This window comes from Simochromis diagramma, unplaced genomic scaffold, assembly GCF_900408965.1.
Source record: "Simochromis diagramma unplaced genomic scaffold, fSimDia1.1 OVJJ01000293.1, whole genome shotgun sequence".
NCBI lineage: Eukaryota > Metazoa > Chordata > Actinopteri > Cichliformes > Cichlidae > Simochromis > Simochromis diagramma.
The window spans coordinates 13,363,372-13,391,360 of NW_024386801.1; the positions used below are offsets into that span (position 1 = coordinate 13,363,372).

Consider the following 27,989-nt stretch of genomic DNA (forward strand, 5'->3'; position numbering starts at 1 on the left):
GGGCGGGGTGAGCGCGTGTGCCATCCTGGCTCCTATGGCAACCCGATAGATTAGCTCCATCAATATTCACGTTATTAGAAAGCGCGAGGCTTATGGATTAGTGATGTCAGCGCTCAGTGAAAGCCAGCGGCAGCTGCGTGCATGTGTGTATTCACCTTGCGCTGTGAGAGGGCTCAGATAGGCTTTCGGGGGAGGTGGGGATCATGCTTTGTCATTGAGGAGCTCAGCAGCAGCAGCAGCAGCATTCTCCCACTCCGGCACGTCCGACGCTCAGCATGCTGCATCCTGATGCGCTCCCGTCTGCACTCAACGAGCTTACCTGGATTTACATGCATTTGTCGTTTGGCGCTTTTACATGAGCGTCTGATCGCAACCGCCGCGTATTCGTTGACGCATCTCAATGTTTGAACCGGAGGAGAGCGGCACGTCCCAAGAGTCAGATAAGATACGACCCGTCCTGCGGACCTCCCCCGTCACTGTTTTTGCCTCCAGCGGCACCCCGAGTGTGTGAGATTCATGATTCATCCCCCCGCTTTCACGGGCTGTCCTTAGAGCGCAACCTCTTCTGGTTCTTCCAAATGGAGAGATTCCAGTCCTCCATGCGCAAACGGCTCTACAGCTTGCCGCAAAACATTGGGCAAAAGCCCTTTGTGACTGACGAAGGGGAGAACGGCGACAAGGACACTAAAAGGAAAAGTATCGGGCTCAAACATTTGTCCCCTCTGTCTCCCGCGAGCAGTTGCAAGAGCATTGGGGAGGCCGGGGTCGAAGACTTTGAAAGGGACGTCACCGTGAAGACCAACTTGAATGGGGACTGCCGCTTTTTTAGGGGCAGCATCTCTTCCATCTCCGGACGGCATCCCCCCGGGTCAGATTTGGCGGAGCAGAGGCGCCTCATCCCCGAGGCTGATGCTGGAGTCAATGAGAGTTTCCCCGGTGAGCACGGCCCCGGGGCCCTGCAGCGGGCAACGGGTGGGCTGACCGGCATAGTCGGGCAACCGTCATTGTTTGACCAGTCAACTTTCATCAAGTTGGAGGGCTCTGAGCAAATAATACCCGAAGATGAGCGTCTCTACCAGGCTGGCTTCATGCACCGGCAGTTTGGGGCGATGCTCCAGCCGGGAGTCAACAAGTTCTCCCTGCGGATGTTGGGCAGTGAGAGGGCCGTGGAACACGAAAGGGAACGCGTGAAGTCTGCAGGCTTCTGGATAATCCATCCCTACAGTGATTTTAGGTAATTTCTGTGCAGAAATCCTTTTTCTTTTTTTAAATCGCAAATAGTTGTGTCCTACAAAGAAGTGCTGCAGTGATCCTATCACACATTAAAGGCTCATTTGGCCTGCGCATGCGTTAAAACTAATAATTTAAAAACTGCCTGGAATGAATGAGCCATAAAACGTGTTAAGGGTATAAACAATAATCCCCGTGCATGCCTTTCTGTAACTACAGTGGCCATATTAGCAGCACGATAATCAGGAGTGTAAGCCTCTGCAGAACAGGTAGATCGTTAGCTAAATGTGCCTCAGTAGCAGATAAATGGCTTAACGTGTGCAAATGGACATTTTTAAAAGCGTTGTCTACATTTTTTTTTGCAGGGAAACGTGGTTATGTCGTGCATATCCAGGATATAAGTCCTTTTGCTTTGGGTTGGCCCAGTTTGTGCATTTGTGTGTCCATGGTGTCATCAGGTTATGTAGAACTTAATTAACTCTTTGCACCTCTTTGCATGTATGTGCAACAAACTAAGCCAACCACAGTTAACAAATTTCCCAGCCATGCTGCACTATTTCATTGCACACCAGTATTCTGGATACGTCCACCACCAAAAGATTTTCCCGGCATTTAACCTTAATGCTCACTGTCATCATATTTTTCATCAGTCAGCTGTATGCCGATGTGTGCCACTGCAGTTTTTTCCACTCATCTGAATTACACTTTTTTTTGTCATCATTTAGCCAGGGCAATGGATTACAGAGTGCAGCAGGGGCTTGGAAATGGGGTAATCAAAATAGGGTAACATGACCATTCAAGATATTAGAAGCACACATCAGTGGGAGATTATTACAGCACAATTAGTCTAATGGAGCAGAGATGGTGTGGACGGGGAGGGGACATGCCACAAAAACGCAGAGAGAGAGCGCGACACACACACACACACACACACACACACACACAGAGAAAGAGAGATTGAAATGAAAATGGTGTGTTGTGAGGATTCAGGACGGCCAGCTGTTAACTCCGTGTGTGAGGTACGAGGTGTTGTTACTTTATGCTCACTTTGGGTCGCAGTGCGAGCAGGAGAGGCATTTTTAGTGCTTGCCATGGGTCTCATAAGGTGAACGCTTTATCCCGCAGATCCCATTTTAAGTTACAGATGCCTTTTGCAGCACCAGAGATTATTCTGAGATTTTGTGGCAATCCAGCAAAGAGGCAGCTCCGTGCCCTGCTTGTGAGCTGACATACCGTGCACATCCATGACAGTCAGAAAGGCATTGTATAACTGATGTATGGTTTCCTGTTATCTTCCTATAGGCACACACAATCTGATGTTTTTATCAAGTAACTGCTGGGTTTTTTTTTTTCATTCTAAAGCTTTCTAAGGATACAGCAGCAGACACACTGAACTGGCACACTGCGTAAATATGGTTAATATGATTGCTGGTGGGACTGAGCCACAGTACAGGTGTGTGTTAAGCCACTGAGCTGCATGCAGGCTGTTGTGCTTCAGCTGCACTCTGGCAGCAAGAGATAAGTATCTCTAGTACAAATGTGATCCCTTTTTCAGCTGTCCTGATTGATCTAAGCTCCTTTCACCATTTTAAGCCTTTTTGTGTTCACTTTGCTTGTAACTCCCCTCTCTTTTTTGCTCTCATGCTCTTTAACGTAGTTGCACTCTGACCTCAATAGTGCAAGATTTTGTCTCTGGACCAGTCGAGGTCCACAGACCGTACAAGCAGCAGCTTTGTTTCGATGGTAACATCAGATTACACCAGCCAGTTGTCTGTTTTGTGGTCTGAATTCTGCGCGCACAGGCAGCCGATGTTCCAGCAGGGTGGTCAGCAATGTACCGTCCTCTGCAGACCTTTTTTTTTTTTAAATAAATAAATGAATAAAATTATCCAGCTGTTCCAGCGCTCTGCAGCACAGTGACGTTTGCAGAGCAGTAATGCTAACTACTCAACATCTGGCTGATGGGTGCTGACTTCTGGAGATGACATGGATTCACAGGAGATAACGGTGGATTTAGCCAGAGAGAGGAAGCGCAATTAGGACCAGTGTGTCACTGCAGAGACAACGGGCAGATGTCGAGAGAAATGCAAATTCTTTGTTTGGCAAAGAACAACAGAAAGCTGATTAGAACAAATGGCCACCGTGCCCTCACTGGTTTCTAAATTTTGTCACATGTGACTGTGAACGTTTTGGGTGTAAGTAAACTAGAAGAGGTAGAAGTGCATTCACCAGATTCCTCTGCCTCTTTCCACCGTGTTGTCCTCATTCGACTCTAGAATGTTTTCCATCACCAGTAGCACAATGCAGCACCTGTAACTCATCACAGCAGCAACCCACTGGGAGGTATCACCTCAAAAAGCAAATATTACATATAATATTGTGGTGAACCTGGCATGGATCAAACAGTGACACTCTGAATGACTGCTGCATCCTTTGCACAAAAAAAAATGTATAAAGAAAAAGCATAATTAAGTCTTAAGAAAATGCAATTCAGTTTACCTTTGAAAACAAATGTATCGCTTAAAAGAAAAAATTAACTAAGAAAATAAATAAATACATAAGCTAATTAAAAGCTCAGATCCTGTATATTTTAATATTTATGAATGTATACGAATAACTTTACACTTTTTAAAAGAAAAAATATTTTGGCATGCTTGAGCCTCCATATGTTTTCTTTCCCCCCCATTCATGGAGAAAAGGCTAAAGTTTTAAATATACCTGCTGATGAGATGATGAGATATTTGGTTTCTTAACCTCCAGCTGACGTACAGCTTTTGCTGACCCTGCATGTTTGTCCTGTTGAGATCAGTTGTTCATTTGTTTTTGTTTTGCTTTTTGACACGCCTCACTCATGAAATCTCACATGTATGGTTTCTCATCTTACACGCTCTTTGTGTGGATGCGTTGTACATTACTGTGTGACTCTGACAAATGTAGAACGCTAGATTAAAAAGAATGCGTATATCAAATAGCTGGGAAACATCAATCAAGAGTCAGAATAGCTTACAGTGAACTCCAATTAGCCATATTTCTAAATTTCACGAGAACATTTGCTAAATAAATGTGTTCTGTTTTGTGTGTAAATGACTAGTAACAGGCAGTTTTTGATGAAACTGAACACACTGCTGCTGATACTTTTGAAAATCAATATGTATTCATGAGTAATTCAAATGAATTCCCAATAACCGGTGTCACTCTTTTCCCATTTGGCCCACTCTTTAACTGAATCAGAGAATAATTCTTTGCTTGTTTACATTGTTTCTGCTCATTCGGACAGAACTCTGCTGGGTTTTCAGACCGTGTGAAACAGCGAGGTTCATTTCTATAAGTAGCCAGAATCCCTTGGAGCACATACTCACACATACTTGTGTTAAGTGTTTTGTGTAAACTAAGCAGCGAACACTGATTGGCTTTGTATTGATGAAATGTTCCCATCAATACGTCCCTGTTTGTTGTTGTTTTAATACAAAGTTCAAACAGATGCGTTTTTATTACCAGTTATTCTGTCCAATTTTTTTCTTAACTGAAGGCAAAAAATGCTCATTTTGAATTTTCAAATCCACAAGCAGGATATTCCTATTTCTTTGGTCACCCAGAAACATTTCATTTACCGTACATCAGTTTTACGTTTGTTTAGCTTGGCTCTTATGACAAAGGTATGACATTTGCAATCAGGTTTTCTGCCGTGCTGAGATTTAATACCAGCATGTGTTTATTTAGATTCTGTTTTTAAACTAAATTAGTAACCAGATTGCATCGCATTTATGAGCTCCTACTATAATTGCTTTTCTTGGCCTGTTGTCATTGTTAGTGCAAGTTTACTTTTCGAATGAAACTAGGTCATTTAGCATAGACCACAACTAACACCTGCAACCTAATATCATATGATAAATTAAATTAAATTTGATCATAAGAACGGAGGAAAGTCAACACATGAATTTGTTCCTTTCACCAAAATGTTGTCGCCTCTAAATCTTTATTTTTCTGTGTATTATATCAACAACGTCACTTTGGCGACCCCAAAGAAGTTTTAGCCAGACCTAGAGGAGACTATACCCTCTGTTTACATCAAATAAGAAGAAATAAGCCGTTTCTGTGCCTTAATGACGCTGACCTGCAGTGGTTTATGGTGTGAGTCACATCCAACTGTCCATCTTTCAGGTTCTACTGGGATCTGACAATGCTGCTGTTGATGGTGGGAAACCTCATCATCATCCCCGTGGGCATCACCTTCTTTAAGGACGAGCACACGCCACCCTGGATAGTCTTTAACGTCGTGTCGGACACCTTCTTCCTCATGGACCTGGTCCTCAACTTCCGCACGGGCATCGTCAAGGAGGACAACACCGAGATCATCCTGGACCCGCATCAGATCAAGATCAAGTACCTGAAGAGCTGGTTCGTGGTGGACTTCGTCTCCTCCATACCCGTGGACTACATCTTTCTTATCGTGGAGACGCGCATCGACTCAGACTTTTACAAGACGGCCCGAGCTCTGAGGATCGTCCGCTTCACAAAGATCCTCAGTCTGCTACGGCTGCTGCGCCTCTCCAGACTCATTCGCTATATCCACCAGTGGGAAGAGGTAGATGAAGATAGCCCCATACTGGCTAGCTTCAACTGACTGGTTGGATATTTAAAAGATTTTGTCACAGTCTTAAAAATATTAGTCGATAAAAATGAACAAATTCACAGCTTCTAGCTTTTTAAGTGGGAATATATAGTCTTTTAAGTAGTGGGGCTGATATTTAGTGAATTTCTTACAGTATTTTCCAGATTAATACCTGCAGCATGCTCTCAGATGCTTCTCTCATTTCAAAGGGGACGTCTTGTGCTCATTTCCACCTTCATCCTTATATTCCAGGACTCTTAGCTTTGCATGGTTCACAGTTCAAAAGTAATCATTGTTTACCAGTCAGCCAGTTTATCAGTTCATCCTCTTCCTGACACAAACTATTTTACATTCTCTCCCTTTAGGCCAGCTTTCCTCTCATTGGCTGTCTCTTTCAAATAGAAGGTTTGAAGAGCAGCAGAATGAAGGAGGAGTGCAGAAAAAAAACTCAATCTGAAACCAAGCGTTTACAGCTGCCTGAAGCCTGATCTCATTTTTTTAAACTTTCTCCATGTTTAATGTGCACATCCATCTTTTTAACAGTACAGGTTTCCCTTTAGGCACCGTGCATATTAAGGTTTCTCTCTCATTAACAGATTTCTTACACTTTCGCTCTGTATGTGGGGAAAAAAGTGCTGCTGCAGAGTTAATTTGTTGGCTCTGCGTTTAAACACACTTACACACAGTCAGCTTACTCAATAAGAGATATTATCCCGCGTTATTATTTTTTATATGTTCCATCCCCATCAGCCATTAACGTTACAGATGGTTGCTCTGAAATAGCCTCTGGTAGTCTATAGAAGATTAAGTGTGGTTCGGTATAGTTCGCTTGCATCCATCAACACCATCATCGCGGTTCCTCCTGTTTATTTCAAATCCTCTGTTTGCGTGCATGGGTGTTAACATTTTATAGAAGAGATATGAGTGTTTTATTATCTCTCTTTTTTTTTCTCTCTCTCTCCCCCTAATTCTGAAAATCTGTGTCACAGGTTTTCCACATGACATACGACCTTGCCAGCGCCATGGTGCGTATCATGAACCTGATTGGTATGATGCTGCTGCTGTGTCACTGGGATGGCTGTCTGCAGTTTCTGGTTCCCATGCTGCAAGACTTCCCCCCAGACTGCTGGGTCACCAGGAACAAGATGGTGGTAAGTGGATTATTTATGAGTCAGACAGCCTCCAAAATGTGTTCCTCCCCAAAACACGACGAACCACATGCAGACATTTATCTCTAAGCGTCATTAGTTATCGGTTTGAGAGCGCAGATTAAATTAACGTCAACAGGTAGCGCGTTTAATCTTCATATCCAGTTTTCAGTCACACATGTTTTTCAATAAACATTTTGTAGAAATAGGGTGGTTTTTGTTTATTTGCAAAGCTGTTAATACCTCCTGAAGAAGATGCTGCTGTTTAGGCATATAAACTATGAAAAGGTCATCGACCACCAAAACCAGTGCTTTATTTTGCTGTTTTAAATAATCTGGATCATTAATTTCTTTCTTTTTCTTTCTTTTTTTGCACAATCTTGTTGACACACCACCAAACGATAATGAAAAATTTCACATGGGCAATATTAGAATTGTTGGAGCTGCTTTACAATAAGTTTTTTGTTTTAAATCATCACATTACAGTAGGTAGAGCAGAAACTGAAACAGACCTACCCATAAATGATGTTTTGTAACAGTTGGGACATACATCTGTGTTCACGTCCATAAGCTCAGATTAAGCTGATTTAGACGTGATGTACGATGGCTCCGTAATGTAGTGGTTTACACATTCAGGAGAGGCATCCGGTGTAAAAATCTAACAAATCAAATATTTCCTGAGCCGCTGGTCGTAGATAGCCGTACGCATTATCTCTCCTCTGCATCCCTTTCAGAATGACACCTGGGGTCAGCAGTACTCCTACGCCCTGTTCAAGGCCATGAGTCACATGCTGTGTATCGGGTATGGCCTGTACCCTCCTATCGGCATGGCTGACGTGTGGCTCACTATCCTCAGCATGATCGTGGGTGCCACCTGCTTTGCCATGTTTGTGGGGCATGCGACTGCACTCATTCAGTCTCTGGACTCCTCCAGGAGGCAGTACCAAGAAAAGGTGGGTGTTTGCTGAAAAATCATCCACAGTTTTACTTCTGCTATAACACTTCTGTTCCACTACATTTCATAAGGTAATATTATTTAACTGTTTCACTTATTACATTATCAAATTATGAAGTGTATCAAATTTGGTTCTTTTCTGAATTCTTTTGCCAACAGAGAAAGAAAAAATAAAATTATCATCAGTTCATAAAATCTGCTTTTTTAGGTTAAACTGCCAGCTATATATATATTTTTTAAGTTCCAGCTTAAATAGGGCCTTTATTTACTTATACCTTATTTATAATGAGCGGCTACAGCAGTCTGAAGCCTGCGATTTTGAGTCAGAGGGATTACTTGCACATATGCTGACCTCATTACTTCAAACTGTGGCCACATTTAATATGAGTATTTTGCATATATATATATATATATATATATATATATATATATATATATATATATGAACAACAATAAGCTTAAGCTTAAAAGGCAGATTACAACGGTAAGATGTGCTTCATCTTAAAAAATAAAAAATATGAATACTATCCTATAATATTATTATTATTTGATATCATATATTATTAGGTACAGGAGAGGAGCTTTTTTTCTGTGTGATGTATTTTAATCTGGACATCTACCTAAGTGCAATTTTTAATGCAGGATTTCTGTTTTATATTTCAATATTGCTACTTTTCACTAAGTGACAGATCTTGAGGGGAGAGTAAACCCACTTTTTTTGTTTGCAAAAACATGTTTTACACACCCACGTATAGCTGCCGTTAACTTTTCAGTGGAGAATATGGGAAAGGACAGATGAACTGCAACATGACACAAAAAAGACAGACATGGCAGTGCATTATGAAAAGCAGAGCTGACACTTACAGCTGGATTTACCATGCATAGACAGGGTGCATGGACCATATTTGGTGCTTTGCTGCTAGAGTACACTGCTGAAGGACACAGTAGTTAATGTTATTAGCTGCAGCCTGCAGAGCACAACTGTAATTGTCAGATGGGGCAGAGTCACAACATTGCACTGTGGGCAGGTTTCACAGATGGCCTGACAGTTGACTGTTAAAATAATGAGACACATTATATTCCTACCTCTGAGCCAACACATCAATCAGTGTAATATATTCATTTTGACATGACTTTGCATTTTGTCTCACGGTTATGTTACGTTACATTTGCAGCCTTCTGTTACTCTAATCAACAGGAATATATATATCTATCTATATATCTATATCTATATCTATATATATATAGATATAGATATATAGATAGTTTTTTTTTTTTAATCATGTTAATAAGTGTGCTCTTTGTGTTTTTCATAGTACAAACAAGTGGAGCAGTACATGTCCTTCCACAAGCTTCCTGCTGACATGCGTCAGAGGATCCACGACTACTACGAACACCGGTATCAGGGCAAGATGTTTGATGAGGAGAGCATACTGGAGGAACTGAATGAGCCGCTGAGAGAGGTCAGCCATCAACAGATGATTTTTAGATAACATACATTATGCAAACAATGTGTAAATGCTTAAAGACAACATAAAGTTGTTATTTGCTCTCTTAATCCTTTACTGTCCGTTTAATATAACCCTTAAGTAAAGTCTGGTGTTTAAAAAAAAAAACAGATGCTTTTTGACAAATACATTTTTATTCTTATATAAGCTTTCAGCTACATTATTCTGACCTGTAGGCTATTTGTTTAGCATTTCTTTAATTCTTCTAAATAGTAAAATGTTAACAAAATTATTCATTGTCATTATTTTATTTTGCAAACATTTCATTGTCGTCAGCAGCACATGTATAAATGCATGACATGAGCAACCTTGTTCTTAATGGTGAACAGTTAATTATGTAATCTAATATGGCTGTGTTACTTTGACAATGTTAATAGTCATGTAATCTGATAAGTAATGGCTTGAAGAGGACGGGGGACCTCATTAAAAGAGCATTAAGAGCATTAAGCTGTTAGCCCCCCGGCTTTTATCATGACTGAAATTTGTTTTTGAAGGCATTGCATTAGCAAAGAGAAAAAAATGTAAAAGGTGAACTTTTTTTTTTCTTTCCTGCAGGAGATCATCAACTTTAACTGTCGCAAACTGGTCGCCTCCATGCCCCTGTTCGCCAACGCTGATCCCAACTTCGTCACCTCCATGCTGACCAAACTACGCTTTGAGGTCTTCCAGCCGGGCGACTACATCATCAGGGAGGGGACCATCGGCAAGAAGATGTACTTCATCCAGCACGGCGTTGTCAGCGTCCTGACCAAGAACAGCAAAGACACCAAGTTGTCCGATGGCTCTTATTTTGGAGGTGAAGTCGGCTGCTCTGCATGCTAATATGTTCTGTAGTGGACAGTGGGTCAGTTTGAATGCATGTGAAGGAGTGGTGATTGTATGATTTGTTTTGATTTATTTGGCTCAGGCACTCGGCAGATTATCTTCCCCGACTATTACAGCTGGGAAAAATCGTCCACATCATCTCCTTAAAAGCGCTGGGAACTAAGAGGGGCAGAGCTTTGCGATCTTTGATTCCATCTGTGGGGTTTTCCCCTTTTTGTTACACCATATTTAAAGCTGAAATCCAGAATTTTTCCTCTTGGTTATGTTTTCTCAACCTGCTGTTGTCTGTTCCATCTGTGCACCAAAGTGAAATGTCATCATTAAATGTCAACTACGAAGCATAAAACTCTTAATTCTGTTCAGATTTGTTTCGGCAGAAGTATTAAACGAGGAAAGGGGGGAAAAAAAGCAGCTAAATTAAACCTTTCATAGTCACGCATTTATTTGGAGTAAAACAGTCAGGGCAAAAACAATTTGGCTTCAAGTTATTCTCCTACATCTAAAAACACGAAGAAATGTTAAAATAATAAACTAGGACAGAAAACATCTAAAATCAACACAAGATAAAAAGAAATCCCATGATGTAAAGTGTAATAAATTCAAGAAAGTGACAGAATAGGGCGGAGAGAGATGGAGAGAGACAGAGTGTGTGTGTGTCTATATCCTCAATATGTCTGTCCTGAAAAATATGCCTCATTTTTTTCCCCTCCTGTTTTCTTTTAATGGCGCATTATTTTATTTTTCTGATCTGGCACGACAGATGAGGTCAGAACAAACTGTAAGCTGCAGAAATTGCATTAAGTGCTCCATCTGTGGAGTTCAGAGGCATCAGCCTTTTTCATGCTTTATCATCTCATACTAATAATACTATTTTGGACTTTTCTTTTGTGAATGGATCTAAGAAGATAGGAATTCTGTTGCAGCTTGTCACACAATTTCTGAAAGGAGGAGGAGGGTGGGTGGTGGTGGGGGACTCATTATATAACACTTCATAGTAATGCGTTGTTTTTAATCCTTGCTGTTAATACCTGTCTTGCACTCTGCAGGAAGTCTTTTAAAGCGGTGAAACAAATAATTGAAGGGGTTTTTTTTCTCATCTCTTTCCCTGCAGAGATCTGCCTGCTGACCCGAGGCAGGAGGACTGCCAGCGTGCGGGCAGATAACTACTGTCGGCTGTACTCTCTGTCTGTAGACCACTTCAACGAGGTGCTGGAGGAGTATCCCATGATGAGGAGGGCGTTTGAGACTGTGGCGCTCGACCGCCTGGATCGCATAGGTTAGTCCTTAAAGATAAGATAAAACCTATTTACTGGCACCAATTTTATATTATTATCAATCATTCATTTGTTAATTTTAGTGTTGCACTAAAATTGACATCAGTTGGACTTTATATCTGTTATTAGTGGTGGCGTGGATGTAGGTACGTATTTAAGCACAGCGGCTAACAAAAGCCAAGAATAGAAAACAGTGTATAATAATAATATTTAAATGTAAGAGTGCCACATTAATCCATGGTCTTTAGACTTTACTAATTAATCTTATATGAATGGAAAACAGTTTAAAGTCACTTTCCTGGGTACACTTTGCTAAGGTCGATTTGGACCCCCTTGTCCTTTGGAAGTCTTAATTCTTTGTAGCACAGGTGCTGGAAACATTCCTCAGAGGTTTTGGTCCACATTAATGTCACAGCATCACACAATTGCTGCTGATTTATAAGCTGCACATCCATGATTCGAGTCTCTGGTTCCACCGTGTCACAAAGGTGCTCTGTACTAAAGAGCCCGAAGTGTGCCAAGAAAATATCCCACTCACCGGCATCCGGAACTGATCATACAATGCAGGATGGAGCCAGGCTTTCATGCTGTTTACACCTACCATTCCAGTGTCATAGCAGAAATTGACAGTCATCTGACCAGAAAACTTTTCTCCAGTCTTCCATTGTCCAATTTTGGTGTGAACTGTAACCTCAGCTTCCTGTTTTTAATTAACAAAGACGTCAGCCATCTGCTTCAAGGTCCAAAGTGTTATGCATTCAGAGATGCTCTTTGGTTGTGACACGTGGTTATTATCAGCTTGAAGCAGTCTGGCTATTCTCCTCTGACCTCTGACATCAACAAGAACTCCTTCTCACTGGACAATTATTCTTTTTCGGCCCATTTTCTATAAACCCTAGAGATGGTTGTGTGGGAAAATCCCAGTAGATCAGCAGTTTCTGAAACACTGAGACCGGCTTAGGCAACAACAACCATGCAAGATTAAAAGTCAGCTTTCTTCCCCCATTTTGATGCTCAGTTTGAACTTCAGCAGGCCGTCTGTACAAGGCCTCTGTGCCTAAATGCACTGAGTTGCAGCCATGTGATTGGTTAATTAGATATTCGCATTTTTAAGCAGCTATTCAGGTATACCCAGTAAAGTGACCAGTGAATTATACTATAAGCAAGTATTTACTAAGTAAACTAAACTCAAACAGAGTATTTTTTGTGCAGTCTGCAGTTGGATTGGAACCTATTAGAGACAGTTAGGTCTATAGGGTGGTATTTTTCTAACTTTTTGATTGCTTCCAGTCTAATCTGGAGACATAATATACCCAAATAGCAAAATTGGTATGGCCCGGATCTGGCCCATCGCTTACACATGGCCCACATACGGCAAAGAATGACGGCCCTTTGGTGGCCCAGATATGGTTTGCGAGATGTGGCCCACACATGGGCCAGCACAAGGCCAGTTGCAGACACACTGCTGGCCCACAACAGTTTCAACCCTGGCCCCAGATGTCAGCCCAATGTGTACCTTAATCAAGCCATGTAATTACAACATGTTCTATATAAGAATCAGTGAATGGACTGATTCTTATATAGCGCTTTGCTACTCTCCCAGATTACTCAAAGTGCTCAATACAACATGTCATATTCACCCAATCACACACTTCCGCTAAACTGAGTGCTTCCTAACTACAGCCACACACATTCTCACTCTCGCCATGCAGACTGGAAGAACCAGGGATCGAACCACTAACCTTCCGATCAGTGGGTGACCTGCTCTTCCTCCTGAGCTACAGCCACCCACTGGAAAAAAATGAGTAAACCGACACTAGGTTTTGGATAAAGTGTACACTCACAAACCTGTCAAACCTGCATTTGAAACGCTGGCTACCATAGCAGTATAGTATTGCAACATGGCATTTGGTCTTCTAACTAAAATAGGAAAATAGGTACATAAACAGTGCCATCATTGCCAGACCTGCCCCACATCTGGTTGACATACACCCTGCCATGACACCTTGATGCCAGATCCAGGCTAGACCTGTTTTCTATGGGTTTGGGCCACATAAACCAAACCACAATCGGGCCAGATATGGCATCCCATCACATAAATAGTGCCATCTATGCCAGGCCTGGCCCAAATCTGGATGACATACATCTTATCATGCCGGAAGTCAGCCAGCAGTGCCGGCTTGATACCAGATCTGGGCCAGACCTGTCTGCTATGTGGGTAATCAGAGAAGGTAGGTTTAAAGGTACAAGGTTAAAGTAGGTCTGGAAACAGTAAGTTCAACTGAAATATGCTGATCTGCAGAAGAATGACAGTAGATTTTCATGCCTAGTAAATTTTTTTTGTTTTTCAGGTAGTGAGAACCAATATAGCAGTGATACATATGCTGTATAACATTGTGATATCTTTATATACTGTGTATTTATGCAGTATGTTGGTATGTTAGTTAGAAGAAAATGAAAATCTCTGGATCATTATAGATTAAGCATAAGCAATAAGCATATTTCAAAAACTAGTTTGCAACTTAGTGACTGACTTTACTCCACTGTTTACTCAGCAGTGATGCTCCTCCGCTACATGTGCTACAAACAGTGCTGGGTTATTGTAAACAATGAGACTACATTGTTTAAAGACCCACTGTGAGTGTGAGATTGTAAAGCATGGAAATATATATGACAAAATTTGCACCGTTGAACTTGTAAGCCAATATTGTCAGATAATATCTGTCAAATTGTGCGTGTATTTTTTGTAGTGTATTAACAGCAGGCTGCATTTTCTAGAGGTATCGTTTGCCTTTTTACTCCCATATACGAGAGGAGTTGTGGGAGCTTTTGTGTGCAGAATAAGAAATACATAATTTAAAAGTGTTTGCATTGCATGGACGCACTATTGACGAATATATTTTTGAGTTATACAATTATATTTAATTCTTCCTCTTCAGCGTGTGGTATGATGTGTTGTCTAAGGATGTCATTTGTGAAAAAAGGGGAGGGGCTAAAAGTGCATCACGGCCTTTTTTCTCTTTTCTTAACAGGGAAGAGGAACTCTGTTCTTCAACACAAAGTTCAGCATCACCAAAGTTCTGGCACACTAAACCTTCATGAGAGTGAGATCATCCAAAGAATAGTGCAACACGACCGCGACATGGCCCAGTGCACTCAGCTGAACCAAACCAGCACTGTGCCGAGTATAAACCGTCCGCCTGCTCCTCCGTCACCCACCCCGGTCATCTGGGCCCCGCTGGTTCAGGCTCCGCTCCAGGCTGCGGCTGCCACCACCCCGCTTGCTATGGCCTTGGCCCACCAGTCCCAGCTTCCTCCAATCCTCTTCCACCATCCTCTGGTGCCACGTCCCGGCTCTGTGAAGGACCCGTCCAGCTATTCAAAGAGAGTACATGTTGGAGCGAGTGCCTCCAGTAGCTGTGGTTCAGGGCCCAATTCTCCCGCTAGCTCTGCCAACCTTAGATCTGAGGTTGAGACTGCCACACTAGTATTCCCCAGGACACAGCAACTCTCCAGTGGGCCGTTGTCACCCATACTGACGTCTCAGCCCATCTTCACCAGCAGCCTGCAGCCCCTCGCCCCTCTGCACACACACCAGCCTCTGCTCCATCCTCCCCACTCTGGCATGGCGTCAGTGTTTCCCATCAGCCAGGCCACCGTCTCTTACACCTGCTCCGCTCAGCTCCACTCCCAGCCGTTTCACGGTGCTATGACCACCCCACCACGACCGATAGGTTTACTCCAACAGGGGGCACCAGGGAGGCTAGCAGGGAGATTCCCAGCCCCCTCAGCCACCACGTTAACCCCTCTTATTTCAAGCTCAGTCGGCCCCATACTGAGCCAATTGCAGCAAACCTCCCATATCACCTCACAGCAGGTGGGGTCCAGCAGTGACAGAGCAAGCAGGAGAACCAGTGGCCTGAACCTCCCACATTTTCCCTTCATCACCAACACCCAGTCCTCCGCTGGATTTAATCAGCCAGTGTCTGCAGTCGGAGCCGGGGCCGCAGCCTCTTTGGCCCAGCACAGCCTGGCAGGACTCCAGTCTGTTTTTCTCCCGCAGGTTCTCCCAGAGCACTCAGCCCTCGCCTCCCTGGCCCAGTATGGCTCTGCAGAGGCCTCGCCTTGCTACACGCCTCCTGTCCACAGTCCCAGCATCCAGAGCCCCGTGAGGGGAAGGACAGTATGCCACAGTGAGCTCCGCAGCACTGCGGACTCTCATAGTCCTCTAACCCTTCAGACCTCATGCCCTGCCAGGGTGGCCTGTACCCTCAGACAGAGGGCAGAGTCCTCGGTGGATCTCTTTTCCCAGGAAATAAAGACTATCTCAGGCTCTCACAGCTCTATACACCAGGAAAGGCCTTTGGCCATAAGCGGCTCCTCTGAGGGTGTAGCAGGGGCGCCCAGCCCCTTCTCCTCACCGATGGCTGTCAGTAAACCCTACACCCCGATCCCGGGTCAAGCCACTCCTGTCAGTCGGACACATTCAGGGCCTGAGCCTCAGCACCAGTCCGTTGGTTTTCACTCTCCTCCCATTAGATCTCCTGCTAAAATGTTAGAGAAGGAACACAAACAGTCCAAACTCCCGTCCAATTTGTGAGATTTAGACACACCCTCCTTTAATGCCTGAGCGAAGGGAAGATCACCTGCACCTGGCATCATTTCAACCACTATGTCAAATTTTGAAGTAGGAGGGTGTGCTATTCTAATCCGATTGGAGCTCAGTGGTTTTGTTTTTAACCAGAGTGAACAGATCGAGTTTGATAATGGACAGTGACAGATATATATTTTTTACAGGATACTGCGTCTTTAAAAATGCTAATAACATCCAAACTGTATTGATGGGTATATGTAACACCTCATGAAAGTATCAATTGTTCCGTGTATTATATTCTAACCGCACTCTGTGATTTGTATTTGTTTAAAACCCCATCGTCCAGGCAATTTGTGTAACCTTTTAGCCACATCCTATTTAGTTGGAACGTCGTCCACAACTGTATCCAGTTATGATCAAAACCAAAAAAAAATTGCTGTCCTCTGTTCACATCCTTTCCCACTGCTGAGAGCGTCGTGTGAACGCAGGGTTACTCCGTAAGAGATGTGAGGAGAGACAGACTGTGCACTTTGCTCGTTTCAGAAATACCCTGAAGGCTTGACGATGGCACGTCTTCCAAGATAGCTTTCCAGCAATATTGCACACCCAAATGGGTCACACAGATCAGATAGTATTTAAAAATAAATCTAAGTAATGAATGTAATGAAAATGTGTGAGTGGGAGGAGCGGGATTCATTTTGAATGTGTTTAAACATGAAGGTGATGACGGATTTCACAATAGATGCCAACTTATTTCAGTCTGGCAATAACTTTGGTACAAAACATCCACCTGAGCCGAGGTTTGTGTGCCATTAGCATAGTATGCAATAATCTGTGTGTTCTTTTGTCTTGTTTTTTTACTGGTATGCAAAGGTACTGTGAATCGAAGCACTTGTATCAATGAGTGAGATTCTGATTTGAGATCAGACTCATTAAAACAAGGGAACTGAATTTAAAAAAAAAAGAAAGAAGCAATTGTCGATAATCAAAACATCCTGAAACCAGCGATGCACTGAGATTGCTCTGAATGTTTCTTGCACCAGTCAAAGGGCTAAAAGCAGTTTCCTGGACTCACGATCAACGAGAACCCCTGATGGGTCATATTGCTGCATATTTACCTCTTTCATTGTACAATATTTGAAAGATTTGACATGTATTGTTGAACAATTGCTGCTTTGTGATGCTATGCTGAATCAATAACGTGTATATCAACTGACTTACTTTTAAAAACCAGACTCTTAAATCCTTCTACTTGTTAATAAGTTCACGTGTTTAGATGATGCGTCTACCTTTGTGGACCTGCAGCCGGTGACAAACTGTGAGCCGGTCGGCAGGTCGGACCATCAGAGGATCCTGTCCAGTGGCTTTAGCTGCCTGGTTGGTGAGCCTGAGGTCTGCAATGACTCTGAGTTCCACAAGAAAGAGATACCATCAGACACTAGCCAGCCTCTGCCAATGGGCTCGATCAATCCTTCATTACTATTCTCCTCCAACCGCCTGCCACAGGCATTTGCTTAGAGGTTATTTTGAGTGCATTCAACTTAAAAGTGTGTGTGTGCGTGTGTGTAGGAGGTGTCATTCATTCATCCATCCATTCATATATTTATTTATCATTTTGCTGCCTTTTAGCCATCGAATCTCATTCTTTTGTCACCTGTATGTTACAGACATTTTATTTAAGCCTCCAAATTCAATGCAATAAAATGACATATGGTTAATTACCCTCACCTCAACCGTTTATTTCCTTCCAGGAGGAGAGTGTGCGAGAATCTGATAATAAATTATGGCAAAGTTCTAGACTTTAAGCCGGATTAGAAATTGAGAACTGAATGGTGTTGTCTGGTGCCAACAATGAAAATAGCCAGGATTATAATCTGCCAGATACTCAATACAAAGAAATTATCTGCCACGTTCATGGAGCGATAACTGCTGGTTTAGTGAGTAAACAGAGATTTTAAATGCAGGGCTACTGCAAAGTTTTATTAACAGACCTGACAGACCTGATCCTCCATATCCTTAAATAACTTCCCTAGATCAGCTGGTTTTGGAAGATTGCTTTATCATATAATGATCTACTTAATTTTTCCTGTCCTTTTATGTAACTCTAAATTTATAAATATTTCTCTTTATATCAACACTTTGCAGTATTCAGGGATTAAAAATCATGAAACACCAGTCATTGGAGATTTCTGGATATCTGATTTCTTCAGTTAATGCTTAAAGATTAGCATTAATTTAATCAAAAATCTGAAAAAAAAAGTCTAATAGTTTTGGATATTTAATTCTAGCAGCTTCCTATTCATTCTCACAACTAATACAACCAATCACAATGGCTCTAACCCAGCAGCCCACCACAAGCAGTCCAATCGCCTCGATGGCTTTGGGAAGTATGGAAATTTCAAAGGAGGGCATCAACTTTGAAACTAACAGTAATTTCATTTTTACGTGTTTTACGTGTTTTCTTATTTGTTATAATTTTGCTGACTCAGTGACAGTGATTACGAGAGTCAAAGTTGATCACATAGTTCCTTTTAATGGATGTAAACCCAGTCATACCAGTTCACTTCACAATGATACATTTGCACTAGCCATGAACAAAGGAAAAAAAATAGCTTGAAATGAGGCTAAAGTGTGCACTGAGAAGCAATGTTGTTCACTTTGTTCACCAATAGGGTTGCCACTAAAAAGTTTAGTCTCCAGCAGCAGGATTTAAACAGTGAATGAGACATTTATTCATGGAGTCTGTGGACATCAACAGAAGAGCTTTCTGAAAGCAGTAACAAAGTTCAATATGGAGGGAAGGTGGGCTGCAGACGAGTAGTAACTGATATTTTTTGATGAAGTTCAAGGCACCAGCACAACCCTCATGGTGTTGGTGTAACCAGACCCTGGGCGCCACCCGGTCACAACAATGGCCATGTCGCCAGTTTTGAAGAATTTGCGGTGCTTGCCTACAAAAAGAGGTTTTTAAAAAGGGGAAAAACAAGATTAAGTTAACAAGCAAAAATCTCTTGCTCAGCTTTACTGAACTACCAGAACATCCTCTTAACTCTGACACTCACCAATTTCCATAGCAAAGTTCACACGCAGGTCCACGTCCTCAGCCCAGACATCGTTGGCAGTCTTGGTGTAGAGCACAGGGTAGATACCACGATACAGGTGAGCCTGGCGGGCGGCCTGACCGCAGCGGGTCAGAGCAATGATGGGGGCACGGGGCCTGTACCTCGACAGCATGTGAGCAGACCTGCAGGTGACAGGCACAAGTCACTGCACTCTGACATAACTTGGAGCAGTTATAAAATAGCTGGCTATTTATTTTAGAAGTTAGGGAACAAAATATTAATTCGTTTGAAGTTTAAATTAGTGTTATTAGTGCAAGTCTAATATTTATTCTCAATCTGTCTTTTAGTTCAACTCCTGATTAAAATGCTTGGCTTTCTAGCAGCTAAATGCTTTATTTAGTTTACCTGCCTGTTGCTAACTATCTGCTGTTTCACACTATGTAGGTAGCATGCTGTGAACACACCTACTGTGGCAGAAAGAGCCCACCAATAAGAGCAGAGCAAAGCAAAAAGGTGTGAGACAACCAACACTGAGCTGAAAGATGCTACACATCTCCACAGAGCTGATCTGAACAGCAAAGTCAGGAGATAATTTAGTTCCGTCATATAAATCACTCTTTAAAAGTATTAAGTATAGCCCACGTTATTTCATAGGATTATCATTATGAAATCAGCCCAGTTGACTATATGTATGTGCTGAGTGCCATGTGCTGGGAGGATGAACTCTAAAGTGGAGAAGAACGATTAGGGAGTTAAAATTAACTTGTAAAATGTCAGGGTTCAGATCTCAAAAAGGTCATGGGCAGAGCACAGATTGTGATTGCAGTGAAACTTGGCACACTTCAAACAAGCTGGGGGCTTGCGTTCAAGAAGAAGCGGAGGCAGCAGGATAGAAAAATATTATAATGCCCCAGTTTCTTCTCTGAGAGTGGGCGCCGGGAGGATATTATGACTCAGCTTTACAGAGATTTACTGGGTGGAAATGTTCCCGGAGTCTCACCTGCCAGTCTTGGTTAGCACAATGATTGCACTGGCGCAGCACTTGAAAGAAGCCTCGACGGCACCAATAGCGACGGACTCTGTGGGGTCACGGGTCAAATGAGTGAGGCGACGCAGCTCCTCGAACACCTGCCTGTGGAACATGGCTGCCTCAGCTTCACGGGCGATCTGAATAAGCGAAAACAGATTACAGTGGCTGCCAGACTGCAGATACACAGCTAGTCTGAGCTGTGGGAGTAAAGACCAAAGTCAGGCTTAGTGCAGAGTTCCTCATACCTGAAAGCAAAGTAAAACATCAAGCTACACAACAGCCACGGCTGCGACGTCCAGAGACCGTTGCTGTGCACTGCAGACACATGCAAGCTGAGCTCTATCACACCACGCAGAAGACAAGAGGAGATGCTGTTGGTAGCAGATGGAGTGCAGGAGCAGTGATGGGCAAAGAAGGTTGAAGAAATGGGAAACAAGCTGTTAGTAAAACCCAATGTGATGGCAGAGATGTCATGCCACGTTTGACCTCTGACCTTTCCTTAAAGGCCAACAGATTGAGCTGAAGGTCGAAGTGATAATAATGCGATGCAGAACAATTTATAACTACGTTTCTTACTGCCATTGTTTTTATTTACAACATATACGCATATAGGGAATCAGATATGTGGATTCTAAATATCAGGTTACTTTGACCTTTTTTGACCTTGAAGAAGAGGTCAGAGGTCCAAACTTTCATTAGATGGTCTTTATCTTTATAACTATGCTTAAAATTCTAGTGCTTTTGTTTATATTAGTAGCATTTCAGAAATGATGCTGGTACATGGGGTCTAAACTGAGTTTTTCCTTCCCACTGTCCCCAAAGTGCTTGCTCAAAGGGGATCATATGATTGTTGGGGTTTTCTGTTTTCTTCGTATTGTTGAAAAAATTAATTGAACTGAATTATACCTGTTCTACAAAATGTAACGTACGTGACATGGCAGACTTGATTTTTGTAAGAAGCGCTAATGTTTACGGTCTTTTTTTAATTTCTCTGGATTTGAGCGTGGATAACATTCATGGCGTTGATCATTATCATCAAACTTTACTGATATGCCCTCATGGAACCTGTGAACAAAACGATGTTACATATTCTGGGCATAAATTTTCTGGACGCAAGGCACACAGTTCGCGATTAGTAAGCAAGACATGACAATAACAAGTGCAAAAGTGAAACAAGTAGCTTCAGATAAAAGGGAACGCACACAAAGGAGCAAGTCTAATCTGAATCATGTGAACCTTCTGTTGCTGAAAAACTATCTGTTTGGCAGCAAACGCTCAAGATTCACATGTAAGATAAACCACACACTTTATACTTATAATGAAAGCTTCCTCACAGGCTCAAAACACAACAATTTGACTGAGTGTGACTGCTGCGGCAGCGGCAAACTTCACAGGAGGAGTTCTCACATCAGACATTCAAAAACCTTCTGGTGTTCTTTTGATATTGGTATTAAAGATGGTTACACTGAGCACATTCACACTGAAGCCATCTTACCAAATGCTGTGTGCGTACTGCCTCCAGAGGGTAGTCTCCCTTGGCCGTCTCACCGCTCAGCATGATACAGTCGTTGCCATCCAGCACAGCATTGGCAACATCACTGGCCTCAGCGCGAGTAGGACGAGGCTTCTTGGTCATGCTTTCAAGCATCTTAATGTGAACAAAGAGACAGGCTGCATCATTTCACGTCTGCAGAAAAGCACTTATTTGGACTCCACTAATCTGTGCTCCCATCACAGACCTGTGTGGCACAGACGATTGGCTTGCCAATCCTGTTGCATTTGCCGGTCATCATTTTCTGGGCGATGAAGACCTTCTCGGTTGGGATTTCAATTCCCAGATCTCCACGGGCCACCATGATGCCATCACTAGCTTCCAGGATCTCATCAAATCTTTTAGAAAGAAAAAAAAAAAGGGGGATGAAGAAAAAAAGTTCAACCATCAAAAAGACAGACTTGTGCTGTGATCGTTTGCACACTACACCACCCACCTGCGCACGCCCTCATGGTTCTCCAGCTTGCTGATGATCTTGATGTCCTTGCCCTTCTCACCCAGCACTTTCCTGACAGCATGAACGTCAGCGGCCTTACGGATGAAAGAGGCGAAGATCATGTCAACACCCTGTTCCACGCCAAACTGCAGGTCCTGAATGTCCTTCTCAGACACTGCAGGCAGGTCAACAGCAGCTCCGGGCAGGTTGACGCCCTTCTTGCTGCCCAGCGTGCCGCCATTCTCAATGTCACAAATCAAGTAATTGCTGCCTTCGGTTACAAGGAAGCACAGAAAAAATATTTCAGCTACTGGAGGCAGAACGAAAGGAGGACGGACAAATTGTTCGTGCTCTTACCGACTTCTTTAACCTTGAGGGAAATCAGACCGTCATCAACATAAATGTGGCTTCCAACCTGCACAACCTTAGTGATGTTTTTGTAGTCCAGCCACAGAATTTTCTCATCACAGTTGTCTTTGTACTGGTCATCGAGCGTGATCTTGATGGTTTCACCCTTTTTCAGCTCAACCTCAGCAGTGCCACTCTGATAACAATGAGAAGTGACTTGAGGAGAGAGTTGCTCACACTGGCCTCATTAGAGCTGCGGTAATCTGGCAAGAACTCACGCCTTTGATAAGTCCAGTCCTGATTTCTGGTCCCTTGGTGTCCAGAGCGATGGCCACTGGTCTGTAGTCAACTGATCCAGGTACAAAGCTCTCAGTTGCGTCGCGGACATTCTTGATGGTCTCGGCATGGTACTGCATGAAAACAGATGTTATATTAAATGGTTTAACCCTTTAAAGCTGGTGGGAGGTTTTGCGTTACTATTTTTAAATCCCTGTAGAACCAGAACCACGTAAGCTAGCGCAATAATTTTTTTGCATATGAAACCGGAGGAGTTGTACTTACATCTTATGCCATCAGCTTGTCCTAGGTCACGGTTTCCTTCCACATAAAGCTTTGCAAAAATTGCATAAAAAGCGCTTGCTGGAACAAAAACATAATATTCCAGAAACACGCTTTGCTGATCCGATCAGCTGTTCATAACACTTCCTACATTGAAATAGACGTCAGCGCGAACGATCGCATGTCCGACATTACCTGCCCGAAACCGGAAGTGACGTCATTTTCGCGGAAAATGTAGTTTTTTACTTGTAGGCTTTAAAAGCCTATACTGGTGTTTTTAAAAGTTATGTTTGACTTTATGCTTTTCTGAATAGTTTCTGGGATGCTTAGGACTCAAATTGCACTGCTTTAAATAGTTTATTTTGATGCACATGTTGTTTTCTCTGCAAATTTGCATCATAGGATTGTTTTTTGTTTTTTCTGCAGTATATAAAAATTGCTGTATCTCAAAAATAAAACTATGAAGACACTCAAAATAAATTTCCTGTTGTTGTAAACTATTTTTTGCAACTTTTTTGTATTTAAAGTTTTGAGGGATAAACCTCTTAAATTTCTCCAAGTAGAAGTATATTTTTTTTAAAAAACAAAACAAAAACGATTTTCAATTTTTTTGTAGTTTATTGCACTTTTTGCAATTTATGTAGTTACTATGGACTTAATGCATACATATTATTAAAATTTGGGCTATAACAGTTGTATTGATGTATAGCAACTTGAAATGCTCCCAAAAATGGCACTAGAGCATGCAAAAATATAAAGCAAGCTCTGGTGGACTTGGTTCTATGGTAGGTCTTAAAGGGTTAAAAAAAAAAGAAAAGAATGAAAAACGTTACAAAAATATTAAAGGTGGATATTTATACATTTTTTAAACCCTTTGTTTAAAAACAGCTAAATTCAGTTAGTAGAGCAACAGGTGACGCCTCAGTGCTGATTATGTAACTATATATTTATTTATAAGTGCAACATATTTTGAAAGGAAGACATTGTTCAGCTGAACTGTACATAAACAGCTGCCACATACATGACAGGTATGAATGTATTTTTCACTTAAACAAAAACAGTGATGTGAATTCTGACTACTGTCCTTGGTCACTGGCTTCTCTACATGCCTTCTCCTCATACTGTTGCTGTGTGTGTGTGTGTGTGTGTGGGGGGGGGGGTGACTCCTATTTATAGCTGCACTGACAACTGTGACACCAATAACACAGAGGTCAAATGTATTTTCCCCTCCTCAGAAGAAATCATACATTCACTTTGCTGTACAGATAAAACTGAGGTCTTTTTATTGACTGCTGTCGAGCCACTTTGAGTCAAGTTAAATTGGAGAGAATTTTTTTTAACATACTTAACCTTTCAAGATCCAAAAATTAACTGTGGGTGTTCATTGCTACAGCTGATGACATTTGACGGCTCATCCACTCAGGTGACAGTGAAAAAGGGAAAGAGGCTTGACTTTTAAAGGCGAGGGGTCAACAGTGTAATGTCGGCTGAAGAGCTGGCCACGATACAGTGGGTTCACAAGCTACTAGACAGACCGAGCGCCAAAGGGGCGAGAGGAGGCTAAAAGATCACATTACAGATGGTCACCAGGCCACAAGAGTAATGGCACTCTGACTGCTGCTGCAGTAAAGGGTAAATCCTCACCGACTCACTTGTAAAGGGCAAAGAAACTGACTTGACGATCTGGGTTTGTACTGTCAAACATGTAGCTTTACTGGAATCTGTGACGTCACAGTGTGTGATTGTGAAATCAGGGCTTTAGCAGGTTAGAACATTTAATGTGAAACAAATAAGGAACTGAGGTTGGCAGAAAGTAATTCTGACCCTTCACTCACTTCATGTGTGCCATGGGAGAAGTTCATTCTTGCAATGTTCATCCCAGCCTTGATCATTTCCTTGGCCATCTCCACAGATCGGGTGGCAGGTCCTGCATCGAGACAGTTAATGAACACAGTGAGACATGGGCCCAAGATGATCACATTTTTGCACCAAGGTCGTGTTTCTTTTTTCGATGCAGATACATGAAGAAAATAATCAGATTGTACACATAATAAGCACAAATCAATGGGCCTTGGTAATGCGCCTGACCAATTGTGCAGATGATGCCAGTGTTGCGAGCCACAGCCGGCTCAGAGTCGATATCCAGCAGGCACATGTGCTCAATAAAGGTGTCTGCCATAGCAGCTTGTAGCTGCTGGGTGTGGATGATAGAGGAGCCTGTATCCTTTGGCTTCGACATGGCTGGATCTGTGTCTGCAGGAAAAGACCTTGGAGAGAGAGAAAGAAACATGAAAGATAATCGACCGGGGCCCTGGTGACTCTGGTGTATGGCACCAACCATAGGTTATGTGGAAAATCTCCTGTTTTTTTCATGGGCATCTAATATTTTTACTCGTGACACAATGGACTTTGCACTTACAACCAATAAGTTGAAGAAGAATTTATATAGACAATAAAAAATCAAAAAGAGCGTACAAACAAAAAAAAGAGACCGAAAATATGTTATAGGAAAAGAAGAGTGTCAACACAAACTAAATGTTCCACCTCTCTGTGGATGACTTTCAACCCTCTCACAGTCCAGTTTTGGCTAACTGGAGAACAGCCGACACAAAAAGCAAGGACAACAGTATGGGGCTGAATGACTGCACTCTCCCACATTCCAGCGTGAGTGTATGTTAAAGAAGAGGAGCTGATCACTTCTGACAGCGACTAAAGCTGATTCACATACACAAAAAAACCCGCACAAACTTGAGGAGGAGGCTGAAAAAATAATGTTTCATGCCTGAAGTGTAATGCTGGTCCACAAGCCCACATTATAGAGACGAGTAAAACTTATATGATTCAGCTTGCACTTGTTTAGCCTGGAGGAGTGCAGCATGCTTGATAAAAGTGTGTTGTCGGGCAGTGCATGGATTTGTGGTGGGTGGGCTGAGACCATATGTCTGCCCTTTGTATTCACCTAAAATAACAGTCAGCTGAGGCTATTTGTGGACTGTAGAAACATCAACGTCATAATCAAACAGCAACAGACATTTTTATTAACTCATTATTTAAGTAAATCAAAGTCTTTATTGATCCCTTTGCTGTCTGCAAAACCAGCAAAAAATAAAATAAAATAAATAAGTGTAACAGCTACTTCCTAACCCAAATCACTGACTGAAAGGTGATACATTTGAACGTTAATAAATGTTATTGCGAGATTATGGTTTCTTTAAACGTGCAGTTCAGTAAGAACACATTTGGTTTTTAGCTGCTTAATTAACAGGTAACATGCTACATATATACATAATTACCAGATAAATCTAAAGGATTGCATGTGCAAAACCAACATTAGCGATTCTGATCTTCCACACAGCTAATATACTACATTTCTACACTTTTAAACCTTTCCTCCATCTCGAAGACACAAATGACGCGACTCTGCTGCTGTTACTCACCTACTAAGTGAACTTTGCAGGGACCAAAGCGCCACAAGTCCTGTCGCAGCGACCGGTTTTATGCCTGTAACTGACCGGGACTACTTTCCTTTGAGTGACATAGGATATAGGGCGGTGAGGGCAATAATGAAGAGATGCTTGAATTAAATGTTTATTTTGACAGTTGTTTCAGATTCAGGGGGAAATATTCAGATAAAAAGACGGAGGTTTGCCAGATTTTGAGTTACACAGAGTTTACGCTTTAAAGCACAGGTGCAAGTTTAGTTCACAGTTTAATCACAGAGCTTCCGCCGAGTCCTCAAACATGACACCATCGTCTGTTTGGCCCGGAGACAGCTCAAATTCAGTGCAAAATACCGATGATGTCGTATCTGGAAAATTAACCTCATAAGAACCAGGAGAAATATATGCAGTCATAAGGGATATGTACAAAAACAAGATAAATATATACAAAACAATAGAAAGGCACGCGTTAGAGAACAAGTTGCAAAGTGCTTGGAAGTGGTACAAAGTAAACAGACTTGGTGTAAATAGAGTCCGTGTGTGAGTGGCCCGAACAGAGGTGGGAAGTACAAATACTTCGTAACTGTACTTAAGTAGAATTTTCAGGTATGTGTAGTTTACTTGACTAGTTTTTTCTGACAACTTTTTACTTGTACTCCCTACATTTTTGCACTCTTCAAACAGATTTGAGCCTATATAAACAGTAACAAATGGAAAGAAATCCTGTTCATGTATTAATCACCAGGAGATGTCACATAAAAAGAGATGAGATGTGCCAAAGCCAGGGGTTAAAGTGAGCCGGTGTTTTATTTTGTTTTGTTTTTGTATTTTTTAAATATTGATATGTTCCCTCCTTTTAAATCCCGTTTGTCATTTTTAACCCTGATAAATCCCTCTGAGCTGATTGGTGGTGTCATGAGAAAAATGGCGCCTCGTTATTTGTGTTACAGAGACACTGAGGCACGAGACCAGACAGAAGAGTTTTTTTAAATTTCTTTTTTGTGTAACTAAAATAATTGTGTAACTAAGATAATAGTGACACATGTATGGATTTGCACAAACTGGAGATGGAGACCTTGTTTGCTGAGGTCTTTAATCTTGTCAAACTGACAGACAGAGAAGACCATTCAGAAAATGACGATTCTGCGAATGCAAGATCTGGAACACCAGGAATGAAATAGTCACTGTCTGAGGCCGGTTGGTGAGGAAATCTGTGATCCAGGACCAGGTGGGCGGGGGGATCTGAAGATGGTCCATACTTATGATATTGCTTTGTAATGTGTGTTACTGTGCTGTAAAATAGATGTAGTCTCATCATATAAGGTCACACTTGAATGCTTTCTGTTCTTTGATGCTTAGTTTATAATCAGGTTCAACCCCCAAATTCAGGAGTCAAAAACCTACCATATCACGCAGT

General features: G+C 42.2%; 2 protein-coding genes across 2 annotated transcripts in view; one reads left to right on the plus strand and one right to left on the minus strand.

The window, feature by feature from the left end:
- LOC120729950 (potassium/sodium hyperpolarization-activated cyclic nucleotide-gated channel 3-like) overlaps positions 1-18,168 on the plus strand; it is a 20,633-nt gene extending 2,465 nt beyond the window's left edge. The window contains exons 1-8 of the mRNA XM_040025978.1: positions 1-1,234; positions 5,392-5,815; positions 6,832-6,993; positions 7,725-7,943; positions 9,262-9,408; positions 10,009-10,249; positions 11,390-11,554; positions 14,585-18,168. The exon at positions 1-1,234 is cut by the window's left edge and continues 2,465 nt beyond it. Coding sequence (XP_039881912.1) covers positions 579-1,234; positions 5,392-5,815; positions 6,832-6,993; positions 7,725-7,943; positions 9,262-9,408; positions 10,009-10,249; positions 11,390-11,554; positions 14,585-16,152 — 3,582 coding nt within the window. The 5' untranslated portion in view covers positions 1-578 and the 3' untranslated portion in view covers positions 16,153-18,168. The remainder of the gene's footprint in view (positions 1,235-5,391; positions 5,816-6,831; positions 6,994-7,724; positions 7,944-9,261; positions 9,409-10,008; positions 10,250-11,389; positions 11,555-14,584) is intronic.
- Positions 18,169-18,653: 485 nt separating this feature from the next.
- LOC120729952 (pyruvate kinase PKM-like) lies at positions 18,654-26,643 on the minus strand. The gene is made up of 11 exons (XM_040025981.1): positions 26,570-26,643; positions 25,221-25,399; positions 24,968-25,059; positions 22,853-22,984; positions 22,584-22,770; positions 22,227-22,497; positions 21,978-22,128; positions 21,734-21,886; positions 20,209-20,375; positions 19,209-19,390; positions 18,654-19,097 (listed from the first exon to the last, which is right to left on the minus strand). Exons 2-11 carry the CDS (start codon positions 25,369-25,371, stop codon positions 18,991-18,993), a joined length of 1,593 nt encoding a protein of 530 aa, XP_039881915.1. The 5' UTR covers positions 25,372-25,399; positions 26,570-26,643; the 3' UTR covers positions 18,654-18,990.
- Between the last annotated feature and the right edge of the window lie 1,346 nt (positions 26,644-27,989).